Here is a 22,193-nt window from a genome sequence, read left to right on the forward strand (position 1 = left end):
GGGATGCCCAGAATATGTTGTAGGGGTGCCCGGAATAGGTGGTGGGGGTGCCCGCGCTGTAGTGATTTTCGAAGTAGACTAATCAGAGCACAGTATTCCTAGGTCACGTGGCTGGAATGTAGCTGCAGGGTGGATGGCTAAGAGAGGTCAGATTGGAATTTGAAGCTATTACGCAAGTCACACATCGTGATTTGGCAACATGACTACACAGTAAGAACCTGCAGCTTCCGAACCTGCCAGTAGGTAGACATTAGCCGTTCTGGCAGGTTTCTAATAATAGAAAAGCCAAAACGCCTACCTGGCCCCTGCTTCTTAAACCTGCCAGCTACGAAGTAGACAAGCCCCAATGCTTCATGATTCATCCAACTCTCTCCATGGACACAAACCTCGTGTCAGTAAGATAGTATCATGAACCATCGGTCATGGATTGAAATCACTGTCAATGTTCCGATCACCAAATGAAAAGTAGGCTCATTAATGGGTAAGTCAACCTCCACACCACACGTTCATGTGGTCGGTAGCATTATCCCTGCTTTCTTGTCGAGGTCCAATATGTTTCATGGCTCTATTCGGTCATTCTTCCCTAAAGTCATCGCAGTCCAGTCAAATCTCAAGTTTGTGGCTCATGTCGTCCTTCATTGCAGCTATTGCCGTCCAGTCAAGCCTCAAAATTGGTTTCGAGTTGCCTTTCGTTGGAGTCATCGCAGTCCAGATAATGATCATGAGATTTCAGATCCCCCCGGTATATGTAACGGTCTCCGTCCGTACACAATCCGCAGATTTAGAGAGAGCTCATTCTCCGGATCTTCCAATTCTTTCCGTATTCCGTTCAAAATATGCTGCGATGCCTCCTCCGACAATGCTAGTATTCTGGAGTATATCTCCATCGCCGGCTCGAGTTTTTTCACAAACATTGGTGTCAATAGCATGCTAGGACCTCGCATTTTTGGCTCGGGACTCCACGCCCCGCTGGGAATCTAGGAAGCAAGTATCAGCGTCCGCTATTATCATCATTTTAAGTGTTTTCTTCTCCAATCCTTCTCCGATCCAGAATCTCGCGTGTTGCTCATACATACCGGGATGCGTTCCAACGTCACATCCTCAAATCCCGCAAGCTCCATAATCTGCTTAGGTAACCTGCCTAAATTCGCCCAGCTGTCTATCCTCTCCAACCCGGCCTCAATCAAACCATTCCACGTGGCCAGAAATGGCGCTTTCGTCAACAAGACGTCAGCCTCCGACCTCACCTTACACTCAAACTCAGAACACTCCCACCAACCCCCGGGCTTCAAACCATCCAGCACCAGCTTTTGCAACATCCTCCAGTTCCTAACCGACCCCTCCAGGTCCATCCCATGCACAAAATCATACTGCTTGTCTTCCGCCCACACCCACGCCCCATCGGCGGGAGCCTCCACAGACCGCACGCCTTCCATGTCCGGCAGTGGATTCGTATCTACCACAAACACGTTCACGGAAGGGCGAGCGCCGCGCATCTCCGCACCCCACCACATCAAACCCGGATTGATGTCCAGCACCCGGAACTCCGGATCCGTTCCGGTCGGCTGCCCCGTGATCGGCGAGCGGTACAACCTGTAGCCCATCACGTAGAACACTAACCAGTACCTCGCCTGGATGAACTCTGGCTGGGTTTCGATGGGGGGAAGCGGATACATGTCGGGGTCTGCGAGCGCTCGCAAGCCGAGGGGGACTGTCCCCATGGCGGAGGCGATTAGAACTCCTCCCGATGATGACCAATAGTGCGGGGATGCTTCACCAGGTACGGCCGGGATAAATCGCGGGGGGTTGACTTGTGGGCGACGGCGGCGCCGGAAACGGCCCGCGGGTTGAGAGGGGGCGGACGGGTGGGAGAGCGGCTGCGGCCAAGCGAACGGGAAGCGGATGACGAGGCGGTGTTGGAGCGGAGCCGGTAACGGGGTGCTTGGGGAGATGCCGTTCTCCTGTTGATGGGTGTGAAGCTGCTTGCGTCGTTTCGACGTGAAGACCTGGTCCTCCTGGGTTGGAGCGACACTCCGTTGCTGCGGTCCTCGGGTCTGCCATGCTGATGATGTGGGGTAATGGGGAGTATGACTAGAAATATGGTGCCGTTACTAATGTATGAATAGGTTTGCGATGATGTTGAATTCCGGAGTTTGGGTAGATGAGGTCGGGCGTCAAGGGTAATTGCCGGCACGAATTTTGATCGCGCTTGCCCTCCTCGCCATCGCGCTCTCCTCTACAGATATCAACTCCCAGCAAGTCCCAGTTCTATTTTCTTCAGATATCGCATCATCAGTCCTGTTTGTCACCACGCGTTTTCATACTATTAGTCATATTTCAAACTCCTGTATCTCGTTTGCTCAAGCGCAGAGTCATTCACCTTTTCCAGTCAAGCACCGTATATATATCTCCTTCTTTCAGAATTCTGAACCTAGTTCGGTCAGTATATTTATCTCCTTGAATCGCAGTATATCGTAATAGTAGTTTTAATCCTCAAATTCTTGAATTATATCGTTTTAGAAAGCGCCCAGCGTCGCCCAAAACCCAATACATTGCTCGCTATCGAATTGTTAATGCATCCTCTTTTGCTGCGGAGGTCTTAGCGCTTGCGACGACCAAGACTTCTTACAGCCTTGTTTGGATCCACTGTCGGTTGCTAAAGAAGACGACACTGTCGACATGGGAGACCACCTCTGCTTTCTCAAGCCGGAGTGGGAAAGCATCCGGAGTGCCAATACATCAGTCGTGCGTTGCCCCAAGTATACAAATCTTAAGTACCAAAACCGCTCTGTCTATATGTCTTCCACTGCGGCTGCTCACAAAGCGGTTGAAAAATCCCTCACATCTCAGATCACCTACGATCCCACGTATGGAGACCATTTCTTCCCCATACCACCTTCGCAATGCGATTAACTTCCTTCAACAACATGAGCATGACTCAGTCCAGGTTAACAACGGCCTTTCAAAGTTCCAGCACGCGAGGATCAGCTGAAGCAGACGATGAAACACCTGTCAAGCATCCAACCACCATCTTCGAGCTCGCACGTCGAACGACTGAACTACTGAATTCTCGGCGGTAGTCCGGCTGAACCACATTGAGTATACCAACTCAGGCATTGCGACCATTGAATCTGAAGCGGACGACCCCGGGTAGAATCCCTTTATATCTCTCTCCCTGCCCTCTGCGCGCGTCTCTGAGTATTTTTCCGTTTCCGCCCTCTCGCTGCATTGGCTCGCCGAAGTCGCCGAGGGCAGATGGAATCGTACCCACGGCGATAGAAAGTCGACCGGGATCGGACGCATTTAGAAGCGGTTGCATGCTTTTTGACTTCTCATTTCCTGATATATCGTTCTTTCGCCTTTTTATCATTAAATACACCTTGATACTCTAGAATATTCCACTTGTTGAGCGGTAGTCTTCACGTTGAAGCATACGCTTGGCTTAGAGGAGCGGCTGTTGTGCCGGTTGATTTCTCACGCTTCCTTAGAAACCAGATACAGTACCTGATGCGATTGATACTGCAAAGGTGAGGTTATGTATGTCTATCGACATCGTTCGGAACAGATTGTCTGACGCGTCCCAATGGTGGTCTTCACTAGGCTGCATTTCAGTGGAAGACGGTAGTATATTCTTTAGTGCGGAGATGGAGGCTGGAGGGTACTGCGGGTCTGCAATCCGCTCGGTGCGAGACCGCACCGTATACTATTTCATTTCCAGAACTCCACAACGTTGAGCTCTTATTGCTACATCACCTGCCGGCGCATACGCACCCGTTCGAGAGTTGCCGCATCACATTTGGTAATGAACGGCAACGAGAATCATGGTATGGGCCACAACGACTTCTACTTCTCTTACCTCTGCGGCTGCATTCAATTTCGACAGCCGATTTCCTGTCCGGCCCTACTAGAGCAAGATATCTTGGTGGTAATTGTCCCTTTTCGGAATTTCGAAGCACGGAAGGGAACTCGGACAAACACCCCTGCCACGGGAGCTAAGAGGCAGAACCTAGATTAGTATACACTCGACGCAGACGACACTACATGTCGGCTTTGTGAACATCTGGCTGCGTGTGGCGGCCGTCCTCGTAGCGATGACCCCGCTAGTCATCGCGAGTTGGAAGCTGAAGAAAGAGGAGGTGAGGGAAAAGGAGGATACGGCGGAGGGGGAGATAAAGAGGTGGGAGGAGGGATAGTGGAGAGGAGATTATGATGAAACAGGAGGGGCAGGTGGAGGGGACCTAGCCATCATCTGTGGCCTGCTCCCCTGCGGTTCCGCCAGAGAACACGGCAAGGCCGGCATCCTCCCAATTCATTGAACGGGGTCATCCCGTTCCAGGTAGTGGAGGTGCCGACCACCGCCCAGGGCTTTCGACGTTTCGCTGTCAGAATCTCTTGGTTTTACTGGGGAATTCCCCAGTCGAGCTCAAACGATCTAGCTTCTTCTCAGTGCATTTACTGTGTCTGCTGGCTTGCTACTTTTATGTATCATCCGAAACTTCGTCCCCGAATTCCGATTGTGTAGAACGTCAATTATTTGCGGGTTTTCGTTTCACATTGGTAGAATCCCGCTTATTCCTGTCGATTTTCGCTGGGTGTGTTTCCCGGCTGTACAACTGGCCTTGTACCCCTATATCAGTAGCATCCCCTATCGTTATTTGTGTTGTCGGAGTCAGCAATTCATGAGAGCAAGAGGGCAGACGCAATCTATCTACTCTCTTTCAAGTCCCGACTCCAATGCCGACAGTCAATGTAATATACACTCTTCTTCCTACTTCTCAGTCGCTTTCGCATCTTCACCATCTATCCCCACACCACCACCTCTCTCGGAGCAGTTCTGGGACAAGGCCAAAAAGAACTATGCGCGCCATGCTACGAGATAGATGCTATTGCGACGTCTAAACCGGGCCCTCCGCTCCCACCAACACCTACGGCTGGTTCGTGCTAGTTATGGTTCACATTGGGTCCATTGTTGCCGTGGTTGAGGGAATCCCCGCTCGTTACAAGGGGGTAAAAAGGGGGGCAGAGAATTGAAGGCGCTGGCTCCAGCGCCAGGGATGGTAGAAGGGGGGAAGAGGGATATAGAAGAGGGCAATGCCAGAGGGGACGGCATTCCCCTGATCGACCTGGCTGCTTCCGCTGCCGCCGCCCCTACAGCCATAACCTACGCCCACGCCGCCGAGAGAGGTCCTGCTCATTGGCAAGCATGCGCTGAGCAGTGACTTGGATGCCATGGAGCCGGCATTCAAAGAAGGTGTCGAGGATCCGGAGAAGCTCAACCCGGAGGCTCGTAAGTCTCTTCGTCGCCTTGACAAAGAGACTTTAGACAAGTCGACCGTTCGAACCTATCGCGAATAACTCGTGCATCTTAATCATACTCACTACCGAACCGCGCTGAGAAGTGCCAAGTCAGAATTAGACATGGTGAATTCGCATTAGCGAGTCATACTTTAGCAACGATGTATTCAGTCATTTCAGCGGATCCATTGGATAATAGATGGGATACGGTCTTCTCATAAAGGCAGGGGATATGGATTTTACGGCGTGTTTTCGGAGCGTCTTCACTGACGCAACAATCGAAACCAAACTGTGAGTGCGAAATACAAGGTATTGGTCGCAGTCGATGGAGGTGATTTTCTGGCTCTGTTGATACCGAGGCGCCGCTCCTCCTCTCAGGTGTTCAATCCGCCCCGAGTATTCTCTGGGGCGGTTATGAGGGTGGTCACATATCCCATAGTCAGACAAGAAGCCATTCTGGCTTGCCGTCAAGGAGATCGCATACGCTGTCTCAACATGTCTGCCCAAGACACTCTTTGGGTTCAGGGGCATTCATCTGTTCCGAAGCTATTCCTGCTTCAAATTATTTTCATGGAGACTTCCGTTCTCGAGTCCCATCGTCTAATACTTTATATATATCACAATCAGTTATACTACTATGCGTATGATAGATCAGACGTCTGCGGACCTGAATGCCTTGTGGATTTTGTAGCCTGGTAGCTCCGCGACACCAGGACACATAACGCCTCGCACACCAGATGATTAGATTCCTCCCTCATAGCAAAAAATTCTGTGTTTGCCTCGGAGATTCCCTACAGTGAGACTATTACAGTGCCCAAACAATCTGCGAGTCCTAATTCTTCGTGTTTTAAAGTTATTCATTCAATTTTTCACACTGCAGCAAGGGCTGGACACGAATATGGATAAGGATTTCGGCTAGTTATTCGTATTCGGTGCGATTGGAGAGCGACTGATTTCGCAAGAGCAACATCAACAACGAACATGCTACCCCATCTTTCTACAGATCTTCCATGATCTCGGTATATCCCTTCCGCTCAATTCCCACAAGGTGGTAGCCCGTCGACTTGAGGTAGAATTCGGTTTATGCCGGGAACAACTAATTGACGAGCTGGATCATATATGCGAAACCATTGCGCTCTCGTTGGGCCCCTGGACTAGCCAGAATGCTAAAGCTATGTTGGGAGTCCTTGGTGTCCTAGGGAAGGGGGCGGGGGGTAGAACTGCAAACCATCCATGTGTGAGCAAGTGTGGTAAGGTAGTAGAGGGGAGAGTTGAATATCTCACGCACAAAGGGGCGAGGGGATTTCCTCTTTCCTTTAGTTTAGATGATGGAACTTGGTAATCGCAGACCTTGCGCATCCAGACCGCGTCAGTCGTCGCGATTTGAAATTTCTATAGTTATGAATTCAGTCAATTTAGTCACTTAGAGACAAAAACCGGTCTCAGGAGCAGAAAAGCACGGTGTTGACAATCGTGGATGCAAAGACACTTTTACCCATCTTTACAGCGGAGTCCGCTGGGGACTGCTGTATCTGCTTCTGGCCAGCGGAGAAGCCGGTGAGTCCGTAGCGCGGATGAATACGGCATCAAGAGATCAACGCTTCGCTCCCGACTGAATGGCTCAATATCCCACCAGGATGGAGCTAAAAGGTTTCAAAAATTGTCTCCAGGTCAGGAGAAATGGCTCGTCGAGTGGATTATAGAAGAAGATGTCGCTGCTAGGGCTCCTTCGCACGCAAGAGTCCGTCAAATGGCAGAAGCAATCGCCAGAGAAAGTGGAGATGACACCCCTTGCGGCAACCATTGGTCCGAGGGCTTTATACGACGAAATCCCGAAGTAAAAACCATGGTAGGGCGATCGATCGAGGCCTCTCGCGTAAATTGCGCATCGAAAGAAGTTATCCAGGAGTTCTTTGAGACCTATCGACGCGTTTGTACGAATTACAATATCAAAATCGCTAACCAATGAAATTTCGATGAACATGGACTCTCCCTTCGATGCGGGACCAACGGAAGAGTAATCGCCCCTGCTCGGACTTCGTCCAAAGGACGTAAAAAAGGCCATACGTACGTCAAATCACCAGAGGATCGCGAATGGGTCTCGGTGCTTGAGGCTATCTCCGCGGCCGGCCGCACAATCTCCCCCCTGATCATTTTCAAAGGAAAATCGGTCCAATCTTCATGGTTTCCACCATAGGAGGAATATATACCAAACTGGCACTACACGAGCTCTGAAAACGCGTGGACTTCTAACGAAATCGGCCTTCAATGGGTGGAAAAGAAGTTCTTGCCCGAGAGCAAGCCCCTAGACTTCGCCGCGGACGAATGGCGACTTTTAGTGCGCGATGGACACGGTTCTCACGCCACGGTAGAGATCATGAAGTTAGCCAAGGAAAACCGAGTATATCTTTTGTTTTTGCCCGCTCACACGTCCTACTTCCTGCAGCCCCTGGATGTTTCGGTTTTTTCGCCCCTGAAGTCAAAATACTGCAAAGAATTGAGTCAATTGTCATCTCTTGACGACTCTGCGCCTGTAAAGAAGCATAACTTTATTTCTATATATCATAAATCACGAATACAGGCTCTGAATATACATAATATCCGTGCGGGATTCCGTGGCACCGGCATGGTTCCGTACAACCCCGAAAAAGTCCTGAACAGCACCCAATTGAACGAGAATCGCGTAATACAACGTCCTATTACCCCTGAGCCTACTTTTCCTACATTGTTTCATACGCCAAAAGGGCCCCAAGACGTATGTCTCCAAAAATATGATGGGATGGGGGGAGGGATTTTCGGGGCTTTCAGGGGAAAGTTGCGAAGGGGTGCACGAAAACAGGGGTGCACGAAAATGGGGCCCGCTGACTTAGAGATCTGGACTGACGGGTGATTTGTTGAGACTGGAGCGTTTTAATGGGCGCTCTCTCGTGTCAAGCAAGAGATCCGCAGGAGTGGTAGCATCGACATTCGTCAATTTCACAAATGAAATTGTCAGCCACGTGGAAGAATTGAACCCCTGTTTGGCTTGCAACTGGGCCTAGAGTAGTTTAGGTAGAGATATATAGATCTAGCCAGTCGCTCTGAAGCACACCTAGGACTGACAAGACGGCCGGTTGTAATGGAATATATCTTGTGACTGGGTTTTGACGATGAATACGCATTAGGAGTGCCAACCAGTCAAATCAGTCGAACCTTAGCAACCGGGCACGGTGCGTGTTCGAGAGTACCCAGCGACTTAGACGGGGCACTTATGAGAACACATTCTGTCAAGGCGATTCGGAGAATTACAGATATACTCTACAATTCTTCATCATTGCTATCTCCATTCTCTCCACTTGTCCACCAAAGCCGCCTACCATCCCTTACCCACATCCCGCCCCGCTTTGCCGAACAATCGCTGAACTCATTTCCGCTTCCGCTCAATCCGAACTCAACTCAAGTGTGTGCGTGTATGATACATGTAACGAAGCCCTGCAACCCAAGCCGCAGCAGCTCCATCTCTTCATGTAACATGTTCCGCGCAAAAACGAATCGGACATGCCGAAAAGGGGCGGCGATGGGCATTCAACGAACGGTGGAAACAAGGTGCCAATTTTCTAATAATGCAATGGTATGATGTCGCTGTTTTTTTTGTAGGATGCGCTGGAAGGTGCTAGGAAAAGAGGGCGCTGAAGCAGAACGCCCATGGATGCGTACCGGATCCAGTTCGCTGGTGCCAAAGCAAATGCGCGTCAAAGTGAGCAGAAAAAGGAGGATCGAGTGTAGGTGGTGGGCGGTCGGATATAGAGGAAGAGAAGGTCTAGTGCTGATGAAGCCGTCGAAAGTATTGCCACTGTTGCCTGATAAAATGATCCTGTTGGATGCGAGTGGTCTTTAGGATCGAAATCGCTTAATCACCCCGTCCACGACCACCGCGATGCTCCCCACGTCCGCGTCCACGAAATTCGCCACGGCCTCGATATCCGCCGCGGCCCCGTCCGTCTCCACGTCCACGGTGTCCACCTCGGCGCTCTCCACCCGCGCCACCACGGCCGCGCCCACCACGTCCATGATGCACCTCATGGAACCCGTCCCCGCTCGCAGGCTGGAATTGCTGCTGCTGGTCCGGTGAATCATCCGCCCAGGCTAATGTCTGAGCCGGAGCGGCGACCGTTGGGTTAGAGGGCTCCGTATCGGTGGAGTCGCGGGAGACCATGAGGTACGACTCGGCGAGCGGGTCGTCAGATCCGGTGACACGGTCACCATTCCAGGTTTCTTCGGCGGCGGCATTCCCCTCGATGGCTGTGCGGGTTTGCTCGAGTACAGGGGAAGTTTCGGCGGCAAGGGCTTCCTCGTGCGTGCCGTTGGGGATGACAGTTGTAGCATCCTCGATTTCGGTTAAGGCCGCGTTGGCGACGGTTGGGTCGGTGCCGATGGTTTCAGTGGCCGGGTCCTCCTCGTAGCCGGATGATTCGTCGCCAAACTCTTCGAGAGCAAGGCGTTTGATCTGGGCGTCTGAAGAAGGGATATTAGATCAGGAAGTCATCGGAGAGAAGTTGACTTGTAGACTTACAGGTGACATCGAGGACTTGGCCCTCGGTGGACGGAACACCTTCTTCGGTGCCCTGGATGATCTTCTCCGCAGCCGCCACCGCTGCGCTATCACCGCCGTACACCAGTAGCAACGCGCCCTCAAACGCCAACGCCTCATCCGATTGATCATCATTGAGCTGCCTCCGTGCCGCCGCGGTCCTCAAGAAGCGGCTGAGCGTCAATAAGCGCTCTTTCAACTCCGTATTCGCCTTCGCCGCCGCCTCGGCAGCCAGATCTCCTCTCAACTTCTCCAGCTCCGCCTGATGAGACGACACCAACTTGTCCTTCTCGGCTTTGAACAGGCTATGGTGGTCCGCGTCGATCTTCTTGTATTGGGCGACCTGCTCTTCGAGCTGGGCGAGTTGGGCCTGGAGCGCTGGCTTCTTCTGGGCCTGGGCTTTTTGGTCGGTGTTGATTTTCTTGGCCTTGACGAGTTCATCGAGGGTCAGGGAAGGGTTTTCTGCGACAATGGCGTCCACTTTGGACATGGAGTTCTAGAACAATAGTGAGCTTTATTGCGGGATAGATGTCGCAAGGCTGCGGTGGACGCGGGTGCTTACCAGCTTCTTGTTGACATTGCGGATTTGCCTACATAGCCATTAGCATGCGATATCGCTGAGCATCATCCAATCCATCACTCACTTCTGAAGTTCCTTGATGTAAGGATTCTCGTACCCGAACTCGCCGCTGGCCTTCGCCTCCGGGTTCGGAGACTGACCACGTTCGGATTCAACCTTGGGCGTTGGGGCTTGAGCGGCAGGGGAACCGGCATTGGCAGCTTCAGTCTTCGCCTTCTTCTTGCGAGAGGATTTCGACTCGGTCGCGGGGGGGTTCTGAACGGATTCGGAGGCCATGACTGTATGGATGCCGGGACTTGAGAGAAGGTGTTGCACGCAAGTGATGGTTGCTGGTAGGCAGTGTAGTGTATGTGTCAAGTTGCAGTGAGGAATGATATGCAGTTGATGAAGTCGGAGATAATTATGAAAGAGCGGTTGTAGGGAAGATGAGGAAAAGTGCTGGAGTTCAGGATGGTTGGACGAATGTTTGTGTCTTGTGAATGAACGATTTTGAGATCTGCATAACGACGGGGATGGTCCCTGGGAAAAGAGGAGCTCCTTATTTCACGCCCCTTTCGCCGCCAGCCCTATTTCTGGTCTGAGTTATGGTACCCCAGTGTCCTCGAACCATCCGATCAACCGAATGGTATAGTTGAATTATATTGCCAATGATCTTGTTTTCACTGTGTTTATGATGTGCGGTGTGGAGTCTTATAGGAGTTCTCGGACGAAGGACTTCATGCTCCAGAATCCTCGATGCGTTTCTGTGAGAGTATCTTCTATGTCCAAATGCTAGGCACCTACGCCCTACACGGCCCAGTATCTTCGAGAATGTTCCTCCTTCCAGGTTGGTAGGCTTCGAATGCCAAAGCCCATCAGACCTGTACTAGAAATTAGAACCTATATCTCCAGCCCCGGTTCTCCTGTCACCATGCATTCATAGGATACCCTTCCTCCCATGCCTCTCCATCGTCAGGCATTTCCTCCGGCCAGTCCATCTTCTCCAGCTCCCGGACGAAAAAGTCCTGCTCCTCCTCCAGCAGGCCCTCCGTCGCCCCCATCTTCTCTGGGTATCGCCTCAAGTTATGCCAGTGCGTGAGCGCCCGTAACGCCTGCTCCAGGGGGAGACTCTGGTCGACCTCGGCGTCAAGATCGCTACCCGCAAGCCAATCATCGCGGAGCTCCGGTCGACAGTGCAGGTAGACCGCAGTTATGACGCGCATATTCGTCTGCCGCCATTTCCTCCCACAGTATGGCACCTGGTTTTTGAAGAGCTTGAGCGTGTAGAGGCGAAGCTCCGGTTGCGGGACTTTCAGCGATTTGCGGAGGAATTGAGAGGATTTATACGAGACTAGAAGAAGGTTTCGATGGGCTTTGTTTTTGCACATCTTTTGAAGGATGCGTAGAAAATTGATGCTGGAGAAAAAGTTGCGCCAGGAGAAGTTGGTGATGGGCTCGGCGGGTAGTTCGGTGGTGGGGACTCCCATTTCGTCCACTTCGGGAGGATGTTGGACGGACGGATGTTGCGGGTCGTGAGCAATCGGATGGTCTTGATCTTCTCGACGGCGTTTGATCACCGGTGGAGGACAGGCTTCGTCGCTATCGTCGTCGTCGTGTTCTTCTTGGGTATGGTCACCGCCGTGCTGGGAACGCTGCAGGCAACCTTGAAAGAAACTAGGTAATCGTCAGTATTAAATCTTGGTCGAGAGTATGGGAGACAAACTTCAAATCTTCCCTTTCGCATTTATAATTCACAATGCGCTCAACCTCTTGCGTTTGCATTAGCTTCAAAATCATGGGTATATAGTTCGCGTCAACAAGCAGCTGCGTCATGTATTCGGCCTTCAAAACGTCTACACCAACGCGAGTCAGCGTTATAATAGTACGTAGAAGCAAGATCAGCTTACGGGAAACTTTGAACCATTTCAACAATAGAATAAGAATGCCAGAAACGGCTTTGGCAGTGATTTCCTGGGAGCGAACCGCGTCTAATTCCTCGTTCGAGGACGAAGCAGTGTCCGGATGCAGGCCGTTCGCAACGGTTCCATTCTCCATGCCATTTTGCCCGTTGACCTGCGTAATTAGAGCCGTAACATTGGTAAGGATGACCTTCAAAAGGACCATCACCAAGGATTGCAGGCAGGGCAGATTATCTCGCTACTATGCGTCAGCTCACCGGTCATTTGCGATTGGAAGAGTACTCACGTAGAAACGTTCCACCAGCTCCAACCTCTCCTCCACACTCCCATCCTCATAGACCTTTTTCTCCGGACCTTTGCTTTCCGCCTCGGCATTTCCATCATCTTCCAAATTCAACTTCTCCACATCAACATCGTCATCACTCAACCCTTTCCAGCCCCGCTCATACTTCATGAACGCCACCCGCTCCTCCCAAAGCTGCTTCATCGCTCTCGTCGCCCGCATCCGCTTCGCGAACAACTCCGCCGCCTCCAAAATCGACGCAGGGATGTCCGATCCTTCCCACCTCCGCCCAACCAGCGCATCTTGTAGACCCGTGCTGCCCTTCCCGCCGAGCTGGTTGCTCATCTCGTCGAGTGGCGGGTACAGGAAGGGGAACAGTTGGTTGGTTTGGTAATTCTGCTTCTTCCCGCCCTTCCCACCTGGACCGGCGGGGGAGGGTGGAGGCGATGGCGCGGGCGTCGCGATGTGCACAGGCTGGTGGAGGATGGAGGCACCGCCGGCATTGTTGGTGGTGGTGGAGACGCCGGCGGTGAATTTGCTGTGCGAGGCTTTGAGGGGTGGGAGAATGGAGTTGTTGTCGGGTTCGAGAGGGAAGAGGGGCGGAGGGGGATTGTAGGCGGGATATTTGGAGCTGATTTCTTGTCGGAAGAGATGGTAGTCGAGCGGAGAGGCGGTGATGAGAGGTTGACCTCGACCATCCGTGTCGTCGGCAGTAGGGTTGCGGAAAGTTCGCTTGGCGGCCTCGACGCGTCCTAAGCCGCCGAAGGTGACTAGGACGGACTTCCATGTCAGGATGAGGATCTTATTTAGAGGAAGATCCAGGGAGTCGTCCCATCTGATCTTGTCGATGATATGGACAAGGAAATCGAGGAGATTCGGCTGGAGGTTGAGTAGCTTCCTTCTCTTGCGCAATTTTTCATCCGGATCATCATCTGATCGGATGACCCCCAGGCTCACATAAAGGATTGTCATGGTGCTCCGGGCAATGCGATGTAGTTCCTCCTTCTTTTCGTTGGACGCCGCAGACTGCTCGTTCGGATCAATTGCGCAGCACCGCAACAGCGCGTTCCGGGAAATTTCGAAGACTGTTTGGAGTCCTTCCACATCCAAGAGCATTTGAACGTTCGCTTTAATCCAATCAATCTGAACGGTAGACTTAGCGAACGTCTGGCTGGGACCCATGAACTTTCGCTTCTCATCCGAAGGAGATGAATCCCCGCTCCTCTGTAGTCCAGCAGTCTCATGCCAGCAGCCCAATACTAGGTAAAGAAGCGTGTCCAGATCCGCCAGTCCAAACAGCTTCTCGATATCCCCCTCCACGCGCTTCAACTTCTGCATAATCTTCTCCAGGAATCCCAGCCTCTTCGCCGGACTTGAGCTCGTCCAATTGCGCGCCCCAAGTTCATACTCAAACCCATTGACCTGCACGCTCCCATTATGTTCCTTCCAATCATGCATGAACGCCGTCTCCGCCCTCAGCAACATGTCGGATTCCTCCGTGCCGTACGAGAACCACTCCTCGATCTCTTCCGGCAAGGATGCCGCGTCGGAATATATGAATGCGTACGGTGTCACCTCGATCTTTGGAAACTCCGCAACGAGGTTCCGCAGCTGCTGGAGGGACAGCGAGCTAGTATCGGGCGTCGTGATCGGCGTATTGCCTGCATGTCGCTCGACTGGCTGCGGCGGGGGTGGAGGTGGTGGCTGATGCGGTGCTGGGACGGATTGATTCCGGCGCATCCCAGGTCGCGGGCCCAAAGATACTCCATCTTGATGCGCTAAGGGACTAGGAGCGGGAGAGTCTTGGTGTTCGCGTTGTTGTTCGACAGTGTCGAGTGGCGCGCTGTCGGCGGGGTCGTCGACGCCTTGGATGGGTTGGGAGAGGATCAGCTCGGCTTCATCAACTCCTTCGGGGACATCTGGTGCAATGTGGACATTGGATCCGGGGCCGGGTGGAGGAGACATTATGAAGATACGGTGATACACCAGCGTCTGGAGGGGAGTTGGAACGAATGTGGGATAACGATCGATGGTCGGTCATGCTTGGTTAGGAGGCATGCGGTGTGTTTTAACACAGCAATGTAGGGAGATCCATAATTATGAGTTCACAATCAAGATACTTCATGTACATCTCACAAACATGATTATTTCCTATCAGGTACTCACGATGTGATGCTCTATGAGGATCTCAACGTTTGATTCACTGTCCGGTTGATCTTCGGTAAATCTCCGTTAAGGGGGTCCTTGAGGCGCCGTATCAGATCCCACCACGACAGACATCCAGATGTGGGTTAGAATAGGGGGACGAACAAACATCAAAATGCTTGGTTTATTATTCAGTAATCACCGCCTAATGTCAGATGAGGCGTATAGAGATGCACTATTCGACAGATCTTAGTTGATTGTATAATGATATACAACGTTGCTCTCATAGACAAACGATAATCCATACAGGGCGCCAACCAATGACTTTTACCTACCCGTGCCCATTGCATGAATGCGAAGCTATAACTGAGCAATTACAGACTGTTCGAGCACAGATACCCGTGGTCGGAACTTGCTCCAACCAACCCCCACCACGCTACCTCAACTCTCCCAAACTCTCGTCGCCGCACTCCGACCCCCCATCCCCAATGGCGCCGCTACCTCCAACCGACTCAACTGCTCAACCACATTCTTCGCCCTTTCCCGGCAATCCAGATCCCCATCATTCAGCAGCCCCTTAACCTTCTCTTCCCACCCCAGCCTCCGCAACTCCAGCGCACGCAGCCGCGCGCCGTCCGCGTCGGAGTTGTCGTCCTGCCAGATGAGGTTGAACGCGAGCCAGCAGCACGCGACGCGGACGCGGCGGTCGGGGTGGTTGAAGAGCGGGGTGATGAGCGGGGGGAGGGAGGGCGAGGTAAAGTGGAGGAGGAGGTGGCGGTGCTTGGCGGAGCCGTTGGCCATGTGGATGAGGATGAAGATCGCGGCGACCATGACGGAGGTAGGGGGCATTTGGGCGGTGGACGCGGGTGCGGATGGCTTGGGGTTGTTGGTGGATTTGTAGCCGAATTCGAAGGACGGGGTGGCAATGTGGGTGTATGCGGGGGAGGTGGAGGAGAAGGCGGTGGGGTTGGCGCGGAGTTTGGAGGCGAGGATCTCGAAGAGTCGGTCGGTGCCGAGGGCGTCGAGGAGGTGGTCGATGACCACTCCCATATGCTGCCCGGGCTCGCCGATGATGTTTCGGATGAAATCGAGGGCTTGTTCCTGGATTCGGATACGGTCGCGCTGTTCCTTGATCGCGGGGCTGAACTCGGCTTCCTTGATGGCCCTCAATCTGACGCGGTTCTGGGCCGACGTAGCCCGGACGTTGTATTTTGGGAGGTTGAGTGCCCCGATGCTGTCCGTCATGGCATCATCGTCCTCTTCGTCATCCTCCGATGACACCGAATCGACATCCATTAAAGGTTCCGGTGCGGCATTCAGCAGATCTACCTGCTCACCGGCCGCATTCGGAGTGCCCATGCTCAGGGAAGGAGTGTTAGGGCCAAACCGGACATCGGCACTTATCGTTTGGACGAGCCATCCACTACCCAATTCCTCGAGACAGCTAGTCTTGAGATCGACCGGAGCAGAGTGCATAAGATGTTTCAGTGCCCACAGCGAGGTGAACTGGAGTTCCGCGTCCGCCGAATGTGCATGCATACACAGTGTCTTTAATGCATCGGTATTTTGGACCTCCGATCTCATCGGACTGAAGTGTAAGAGCAAGTTGCAACACGCATTTGTGGCAGCTAGCTGCACATCAAGTGACTTGTGTTTCAGCAGCCTCAGAACTGGAACTGCCACGCCTGCATCGATCAGATTCGTTCGCAATACATGTACTGATCTTGACAAGGCTCGGATTAAGTCGCAGGCAGCTACGATGACAAAGGTTGGGTTGCCTGCATTTTTGCGGTCTTGATCTTCGTAGGCCGGGATAGCGTCAAGGCGTGGAACCAGAGATTCGACAATGCAAGGAGCCATGCCTCCCTCCGACTTGATTAACTCCCTCCGGTACATGTCTTCTCGCTGGACAATTGCGCTCAACGCAGTCATGGCGGCTGCTCGATAGCGCAGGGCATGTAGCGTTTGGGAAACCATTCCTGGCTCTCCAAGCGTCGTGGCGGGTGATCCGCTCAATACGTTGTCCTTCTCGACTTGGTGCGGAGACCACATTTGAGTATTGGTTGTGGTGATACTGTCGAAGGATTTCTTGACGAACGTGCAAAGCTTCGGGGTAGCACCCGCGTCAACTGCTGCAGATTGCAGAGCTGGACTGTCCTCGATCAGGCGCGCTAGAGCGATTGGAGCAGACTCTTTGATTTTCCTCGCAACCGGGAGGCTCTCCTCGGTCTTTGACTTCGAGGATGACTTCTTCGATGGAAGTGATTCGTCCAGCATTTTCACAATCAAAGGCACTACAAGAAATGCCAGTGTTCGGTCGCGGTTGCGAGATGGCTCGACCCAGATGTCGAGCGAGGACGAATTATTGTCGATGGCTCGCACCATGAGTGTGAGGAGGTTGATCGCTGATAGACGTTCCAGGCCCGTCGTGGTTCTCGATGTATGAATCAGCCATGCTATGAGCGGACTGCCAAATTCGCTTCCAGATATCGGCCTTGAAGACGGCTGCGGCTGTCCTGATGGATCACGAAGCGCCGTCAGCCCGAAATCAAAATCCTGACCAGCTTGCCGCAACCCGCTGGTTAGGGAGCTCAGGGCAGGGAATGCTTTGGAATAGGTGTACTCCCTTTTACTTTGCTCGGCCTGGATTTGTGGTAGAAGCATATCGATGCTTTCCGGTTTTTGTACAGGACCTCCCGACACATTAAAGGTCGATTCATTGGGAGGTGGCTTCGAAGATTTGGTGATCGGAAAGACACTGTAAATAGGTGGCGAGTATAGTAATCTCGCAGTGCGGTATGGAGAAGTGTCGGTTATGGCTGCAATCGCATTCAAAAGAAATTGCACCTTTGAAGGTGGAACTGAAGGAAGGAGACTCTTCACAGCAGCTGGATCGGCATCTGGAATCGGGTAGTTCATGGAGACGATTGTCGAAGCCAATCTTGCCGCCAACAGATCCAAGACACCAGACTTCACCAGAAGTTGGCGATGCTGTGCAGTCTGACATGTTGCTCCTAGCAGCTGTGCAACCGATATAATGTGTTCCAGGATTACGGCGCTGGTTCCGGGCTGCACAAGCAACTCCACCAAGACGTTGACCACGGGTCTCGTATACAGTTGTGCTGGCAGCGAGGGAGAGATCTGCCTGTTGACGGCATCTAGGTCATGACTATATGGCTCAGCGAGAACAAGTAGCGCTCGGAGTGTAGCAAGGACAAGGCGAGGGTCATTGTCCTTGGGTGAGAGGCTAGTAAGGAGAGGTTGGAAAAGGCCACCAGCGATCAGCGGAACGACAAATGGGAGTCCACCTGAACCTTCGTCAGCGTGCACATTTCACATTCATTGTAGAACAATACTGACCATTTCCCAAACTTGCGACAATAAGTGTCGCTTGTAATCGAAGGTCATCCTCTTCGGTCCACGACTTCTCGGCATTATCTCCATTGTCACTCCGTTCCCGCATGCGCTTCTTCCCACTCGTCCTCGAATATGTTGAGAGGATTCGTACCAGCGGCTCGACTATACCATGGCGAATAACGAGTTCTTTCCTCTGGTCATGGCCGATGATTTCGTTCTTCAGCGTCTTCAGAGCGCCGATCTGCGCCGGTATTGATGAGGGGGTTTGGAGCTCCTGGAGAGCGGTTGGAGCTACCGGACGACCCATCTTAAGAACCATTTGGGGTATCTTTATACCACGAGGATGCTGATGTGGGAGGAAGGCGAAGGGCCTAAGAGCTGGGAGTTTGATGCACGGTGCATTCACATCTCTACCTCGCAAGGTGACCCACTGCACGCGGCTGTGCACTTAGGATATAGGTAACTATGAACGTATGTCATAGGCTGAGTTTTTTTGCTTCAGGATCGTGGAAGAAGGGTTAACGTGACGGGGTAGCGGAGTAAAGGGTGTCGTAGCTTGGATTGTTCAGGCTTTCGGTGAAGCCGTCGCCAGGATATGACAGACGTCAACACATCGATGATTTGGTGATCCATGTAATCCGTATGAATCCAAGAACAACGGGCCAGACACGTGATGTGGAAACCTGCACGTGATGGGTGAAGCTCCTTTCACACCCTGCTGTGCTTACCTCAGCAAGCTCAGGCTATTTCTCAGGGGAGTCTAACCTTTTTTGTAAAAGGTCACGTTACTTTAACTACTCCTCTGGTAAATAGCCTGAGGATTCTGTCAATGACACGCACTGCTCTGCATAAATTTTGTATGTGGTTTGTATGTATCTCTGTGGATTTGACAAAATCACGATCCATTAATAACCACATCAAAACACGTCGTATGTACTCCAAAATCTGATCGATTGTGTATTAAAGTATTCTCTATCTCGTAATTGATTTTTTTTTACATGTCCATGCTTGTGTCGGGTGAAAAACGCTAATATGTGATGAACTAGACCACACCGAAATCACCATCCAGCCATCGTTCCGGAGCTTACGGTCGAATGAGCCTGGAAAACACCCATTGGATGTCATATAACGCCTTTCTCGGTCGGTATTCACACGAATATCTATTATTGAACACATTTTGTGTTCATATTTCCCATGCGAAGCAAGGCGAGCGTTCGAAACGGGCGACGAGAGACTGTGGACATCGCCAGAGATCTCGTCCACGATGCCTATAGCACTACGAGTATGCTAGCTATACAGCGGCTGGTCGAAATTGCAAGAGACGTGCCCGAGGAAGTGCAGAAGGTCATCATCCGAGCAGGCCTAGACCGCCATCTCTACCCATTCGAGCCTCGTTAGAAGCAGGTAGATGTTATATGGCATTTAGTATTCAAGTAGGAGGACCTTCCTCTTGTAGCGAAGATATCTTTTGGTAAAAGTGTCATATTCCAGGTAACGCTATTGCTTTGTCGCGGTGGCATCGGCTTCATCCTTATCCCTTTGGATCGAATTAGACAGGAGTATATCGACGGACCGTCCCCTAGTTATAATCGGTCGACGTCTATATACTAAGAGGCGATAAGGATGCCTTTGTTTATTCTGCCACGGTTTCGAGATATCTGTGGGCCCTCTTGTAGCCTTTATAAACCCCAAGCTGGTGAAGAATATCGAGGACACGCCGTTTCACACCATTTGAATGCAGAAAGGCGTCAAATACGCGGGGAAACCTATTGCTCCCTTCCGACCCCCGAGAATAGCAGAGAATTAACGTGACTATCGCAATCCTGTGGTTAAACTTAACAGGATCCCGTGGTAGTCGATCTTTTCTCATCTTAGGTGTCATAAGACTATTAAGCAATCTACATAGAAGAGGAGCACGAGTGCTAACTTGCTCGTATATCTGCCTAGACAGTATGTCGCCTAGTATACACTCGTAGTCCTCGATTTTCTAACCCTCTAACTGTTTCCCCCTCCCTACGCCGGTAGGTAAAGTCTTCTCCTAGATGCAGTCGACTTAATAGGCACTAAACATATCTACGGCTTCTTCTAGTGCCTTCATTTCCTTCCTTAGACCCTTTATAGTGATAGTTCCTGCCGCACTAGACGCGGGATTCTTATTAGTGCGTCTAAGACCTCTGGGCTCTGGCTAACCGTAGACAGCCTCAGCGAGCTATTTGGCTCGCGTGACAGAGCACTCTCTATAACCACCCAACCCTTAAGTCGTCGCGTAGATGTAGATAAATTCTCAAAATTTAATGCTCTTTTCTTCATGAATTGACATATCTCATTTATTCTCTGTGGCTTACTGCGTCTTTGAGACCCTCTTACTTTCTGATGTGGTGCATTAGATGTGTTTGACGCAGCACTATGCTGAGGACTTGGAGCAAGTAGCAAAGTGGGCGAGTTCAACCGCGCGCTCTGACGACGCTGGTTTCAGGCCGACATGACCCAAAATTCAATCAATTATGGAGAAAAAGCAGGGGAATCGAATGGTTATATTTAATTGACGGAGCACAGTGTGGTTGTGGAAGAAAATGGAGTTAAAAATGGTCTTCCATTTGGTATGAAAGCTCTCCACACACACCCAAAACCCATTGACAGAATCCTCAGGCTATTTGTTCGAGGAGTGCATGTGACTTACCGATTAGGTATAGTCCCACTCCGGTGCCTTGGCACGACCACAAATAGCCTGAGCTTGCTGAGGTAATGCTGTGCTCCATTCACACCCGTACCCCGCTCCATTTACACCCTACCCGGTCACATGACATACCAATCCTGGTCACATGACATACCAATCCCTTAGAATATCTGATGCAGATGGGCAAATATAACGTATTTGAGACTCCCCTATATAGGGAGGTACATCTACATGGTGCTAGGAGTAGTATCATGTAGTGGGGGCTACTTGACGAAGCTGAGATCTGCCTAGAAGAGGCAGAAAGATGAAAAGCTTGGAAACGCATAAGCAGGGCGAAGATGAAATAGGGAATTACGATCGACATTAGCAGAGCAAGATTCAGCGTGTTTCTTTCGTAGGCTCTATGGCCTTAAGAGATGTATCAACTCATCAGCAACGATAACGAGGACAAGAACGAGGACGAGGACGTATTTGAGACATCAATTCCAGTTTCCAGAATATGCAATCGAGCTCGGTAGATGAGGAGATACGCAAAGCTCTTAAGCCGCTTCAGAACGGTCTTGAGAATGTCTTTTACAATGCAATATCTGGAGCATTCTCTCGACTCCGCGAGCGCGACCTCTCCGATAACTCTCAGCATAATCAGAACGAGATCCCGCCGCAGGATACCCTACATTCGCGTTCTAGCCTAGAAGAGTGGCTAGAAAGACCTTTTTCTCCGCCTGGCTTATGCTCCGAGGCCACTACAGCGCTCCGAGAACAGGTTCTGGAAGGCCGACAGAAGCAAGTCCCGCTTAAGGAGCTTCAATCTCTAAAGTCCATCTGGTCGACTTCATTGCAACAGAACTACGGACCTTACGCATCCTTTAACCGTGCCTCCCTCCACCATGAAGCGAAGCAACATTTGGAGAATCAGAGACTTCAGGATAGTATCAATGCGCAAGAAAATCCGCCAACGAACAGAAGGCAAAGAATTATGCGGACCTATCGCCACGTCACGATTTCCTCGTCTGAGTCAGATATCCTTTCAAGCGATACCGATACGAATCGTTCATTTCAGTCGAGAAGTAGCTATATTCCTATCGAAGAGATTATTAGCGATACTAGTGGTCTACCAAGACAGGATGAGGCTACTCCTCCGCAGGCAGAGGAACCAGCTCATCTTATTCCTCATCAACCGCCAGTCGGATGGCCTACATTCCAACAGGCGTGGGAAGATATTCTTACCTTTTCAAAGCAACATAACTTTGGTATTCGGGTTAATCGTTCAAAGAAAGACAACCAAGGTAATAGGACAGAGAAAACGAAGTACTGGATCACTTGTGACCGCCACGGCCGGTATGAATGTAAAGGAAGAGCTCGGGAGACGAGATCATTACGCGATAACT

At 51.5% G+C, this 22,193-nt stretch overlaps 6 protein-coding genes across 6 annotated transcripts; 1 reads left to right on the plus strand and 5 right to left on the minus strand.

The window, feature by feature from the left end:
• Positions 1-360: 360 nt before the first annotated feature.
• On the minus strand, positions 361-4,108 carry P152DRAFT_483454 (uncharacterized protein; the record flags this gene model as incomplete). The annotated part of the gene is made up of 3 exons (XM_033681944.1): positions 361-977; positions 1,077-2,062; positions 4,021-4,108. The coding sequence occupies 3 exons, from the start codon at positions 4,106-4,108 to the stop codon at positions 720-722; spliced, it is 1,332 nt and encodes a 443-aa protein (XP_033532778.1). The 3' UTR covers positions 361-719.
• Positions 4,109-4,939: 831 nt separating this feature from the next.
• Positions 4,940-5,349, minus strand: P152DRAFT_80517 (uncharacterized protein). Its single transcript, XM_033683260.1, has one exon. It carries the CDS (start codon positions 5,229-5,231, stop codon positions 4,998-5,000), a length of 234 nt encoding a protein of 77 aa, XP_033532779.1. The 5' UTR covers positions 5,232-5,349; the 3' UTR covers positions 4,940-4,997.
• A 3,835-nt stretch (positions 5,350-9,184) lies between these two features.
• On the minus strand, positions 9,185-10,721 carry P152DRAFT_399946 (uncharacterized protein; the record flags this gene model as incomplete). Its single annotated transcript, XM_033676544.1, has 4 exons — positions 9,185-9,789; positions 9,836-10,361; positions 10,428-10,455; positions 10,510-10,721. 4 exons carry the CDS (start codon positions 10,719-10,721, stop codon positions 9,185-9,187), a joined length of 1,371 nt encoding a protein of 456 aa, XP_033532780.1.
• A 314-nt stretch (positions 10,722-11,035) lies between these two features.
• Positions 11,036-14,780, minus strand: P152DRAFT_80541 (N1221-domain-containing protein). The gene is made up of 3 exons (XM_033683261.1): positions 12,630-14,780; positions 12,148-12,581; positions 11,036-12,098 (listed from the first exon to the last, which is right to left on the minus strand). The coding sequence occupies exons 1-3, from the start codon at positions 14,589-14,591 to the stop codon at positions 11,351-11,353; spliced, it is 3,144 nt and encodes a 1,047-aa protein (XP_033532781.1). The 5' UTR covers positions 14,592-14,780; the 3' UTR covers positions 11,036-11,350.
• Positions 14,781-14,949: 169 nt separating this feature from the next.
• On the minus strand, positions 14,950-18,732 carry P152DRAFT_419940 (ARM repeat-containing protein). Its single transcript, XM_033677138.1, has 2 exons — positions 18,132-18,732; positions 14,950-18,079 (listed from the first exon to the last, which is right to left on the minus strand). The coding sequence occupies exons 1-2, from the start codon at positions 18,445-18,447 to the stop codon at positions 15,213-15,215; spliced, it is 3,183 nt and encodes a 1,060-aa protein (XP_033532782.1). The 5' UTR covers positions 18,448-18,732; the 3' UTR covers positions 14,950-15,212.
• Positions 18,733-20,918: 2,186 nt separating this feature from the next.
• P152DRAFT_80639 (uncharacterized protein) lies at positions 20,919-22,190 on the plus strand (the record flags this gene model as incomplete). The annotated part of the gene is made up of 1 exon (XM_033683262.1): positions 20,919-22,190. A coding segment is annotated over exon 1 (886 nt), but the record flags the coding sequence as incomplete, so codon positions are not given.
• Between the last annotated feature and the right edge of the window lie 3 nt (positions 22,191-22,193).

This window comes from Eremomyces bilateralis (genome assembly GCF_010015585.1).
Source record: "Eremomyces bilateralis CBS 781.70 unplaced genomic scaffold P152scaffold_15, whole genome shotgun sequence".
In the NCBI taxonomy this organism is placed as follows: domain Eukaryota; kingdom Fungi; phylum Ascomycota; class Dothideomycetes; order Eremomycetales; family Eremomycetaceae; genus Eremomyces; species Eremomyces bilateralis.

Excerpts from the sequence above, each read along its gene's own strand:
- P152DRAFT_80541 (XM_033683261.1), bottom strand. The coding sequence starts at position 14,591 with ATGTCTCCTCCACCCGGCCCCGGATCCAATGTCCACATTGCACCAGAT. Across the intron at positions 12,582-12,629 it reads AGCTGGTGGAACGTTTCTAC|CGAGATAATCTGCCCTGCCT; the intron begins GTGAGTACTCTT and ends GACGCATAGTAG. Across the intron at positions 12,099-12,147 it reads TGCGAAAGGGAAGATTTGAA|TTTCTTTCAAGGTTGCCTGC; the intron begins GTTTGTCTCCCA and ends ACGATTACCTAG.
- P152DRAFT_80517 (XM_033683260.1), bottom strand. The coding sequence starts at position 5,231 with ATGGCATCCAAGTCACTGCTCAGCGCATGCTTGCCAATGAGCAGGACC.
- P152DRAFT_419940 (XM_033677138.1), bottom strand. The coding sequence starts at position 18,447 with ATGGTTCTTAAGATGGGTCGTCCGGTAGCTCCAACCGCTCTCCAGGAG. Across the intron at positions 18,080-18,131 it reads TGTCGCAAGTTTGGGAAATG|GTGGACTCCCATTTGTCGTT; the intron begins GTCAGTATTGTT and ends ACGAAGGTTCAG.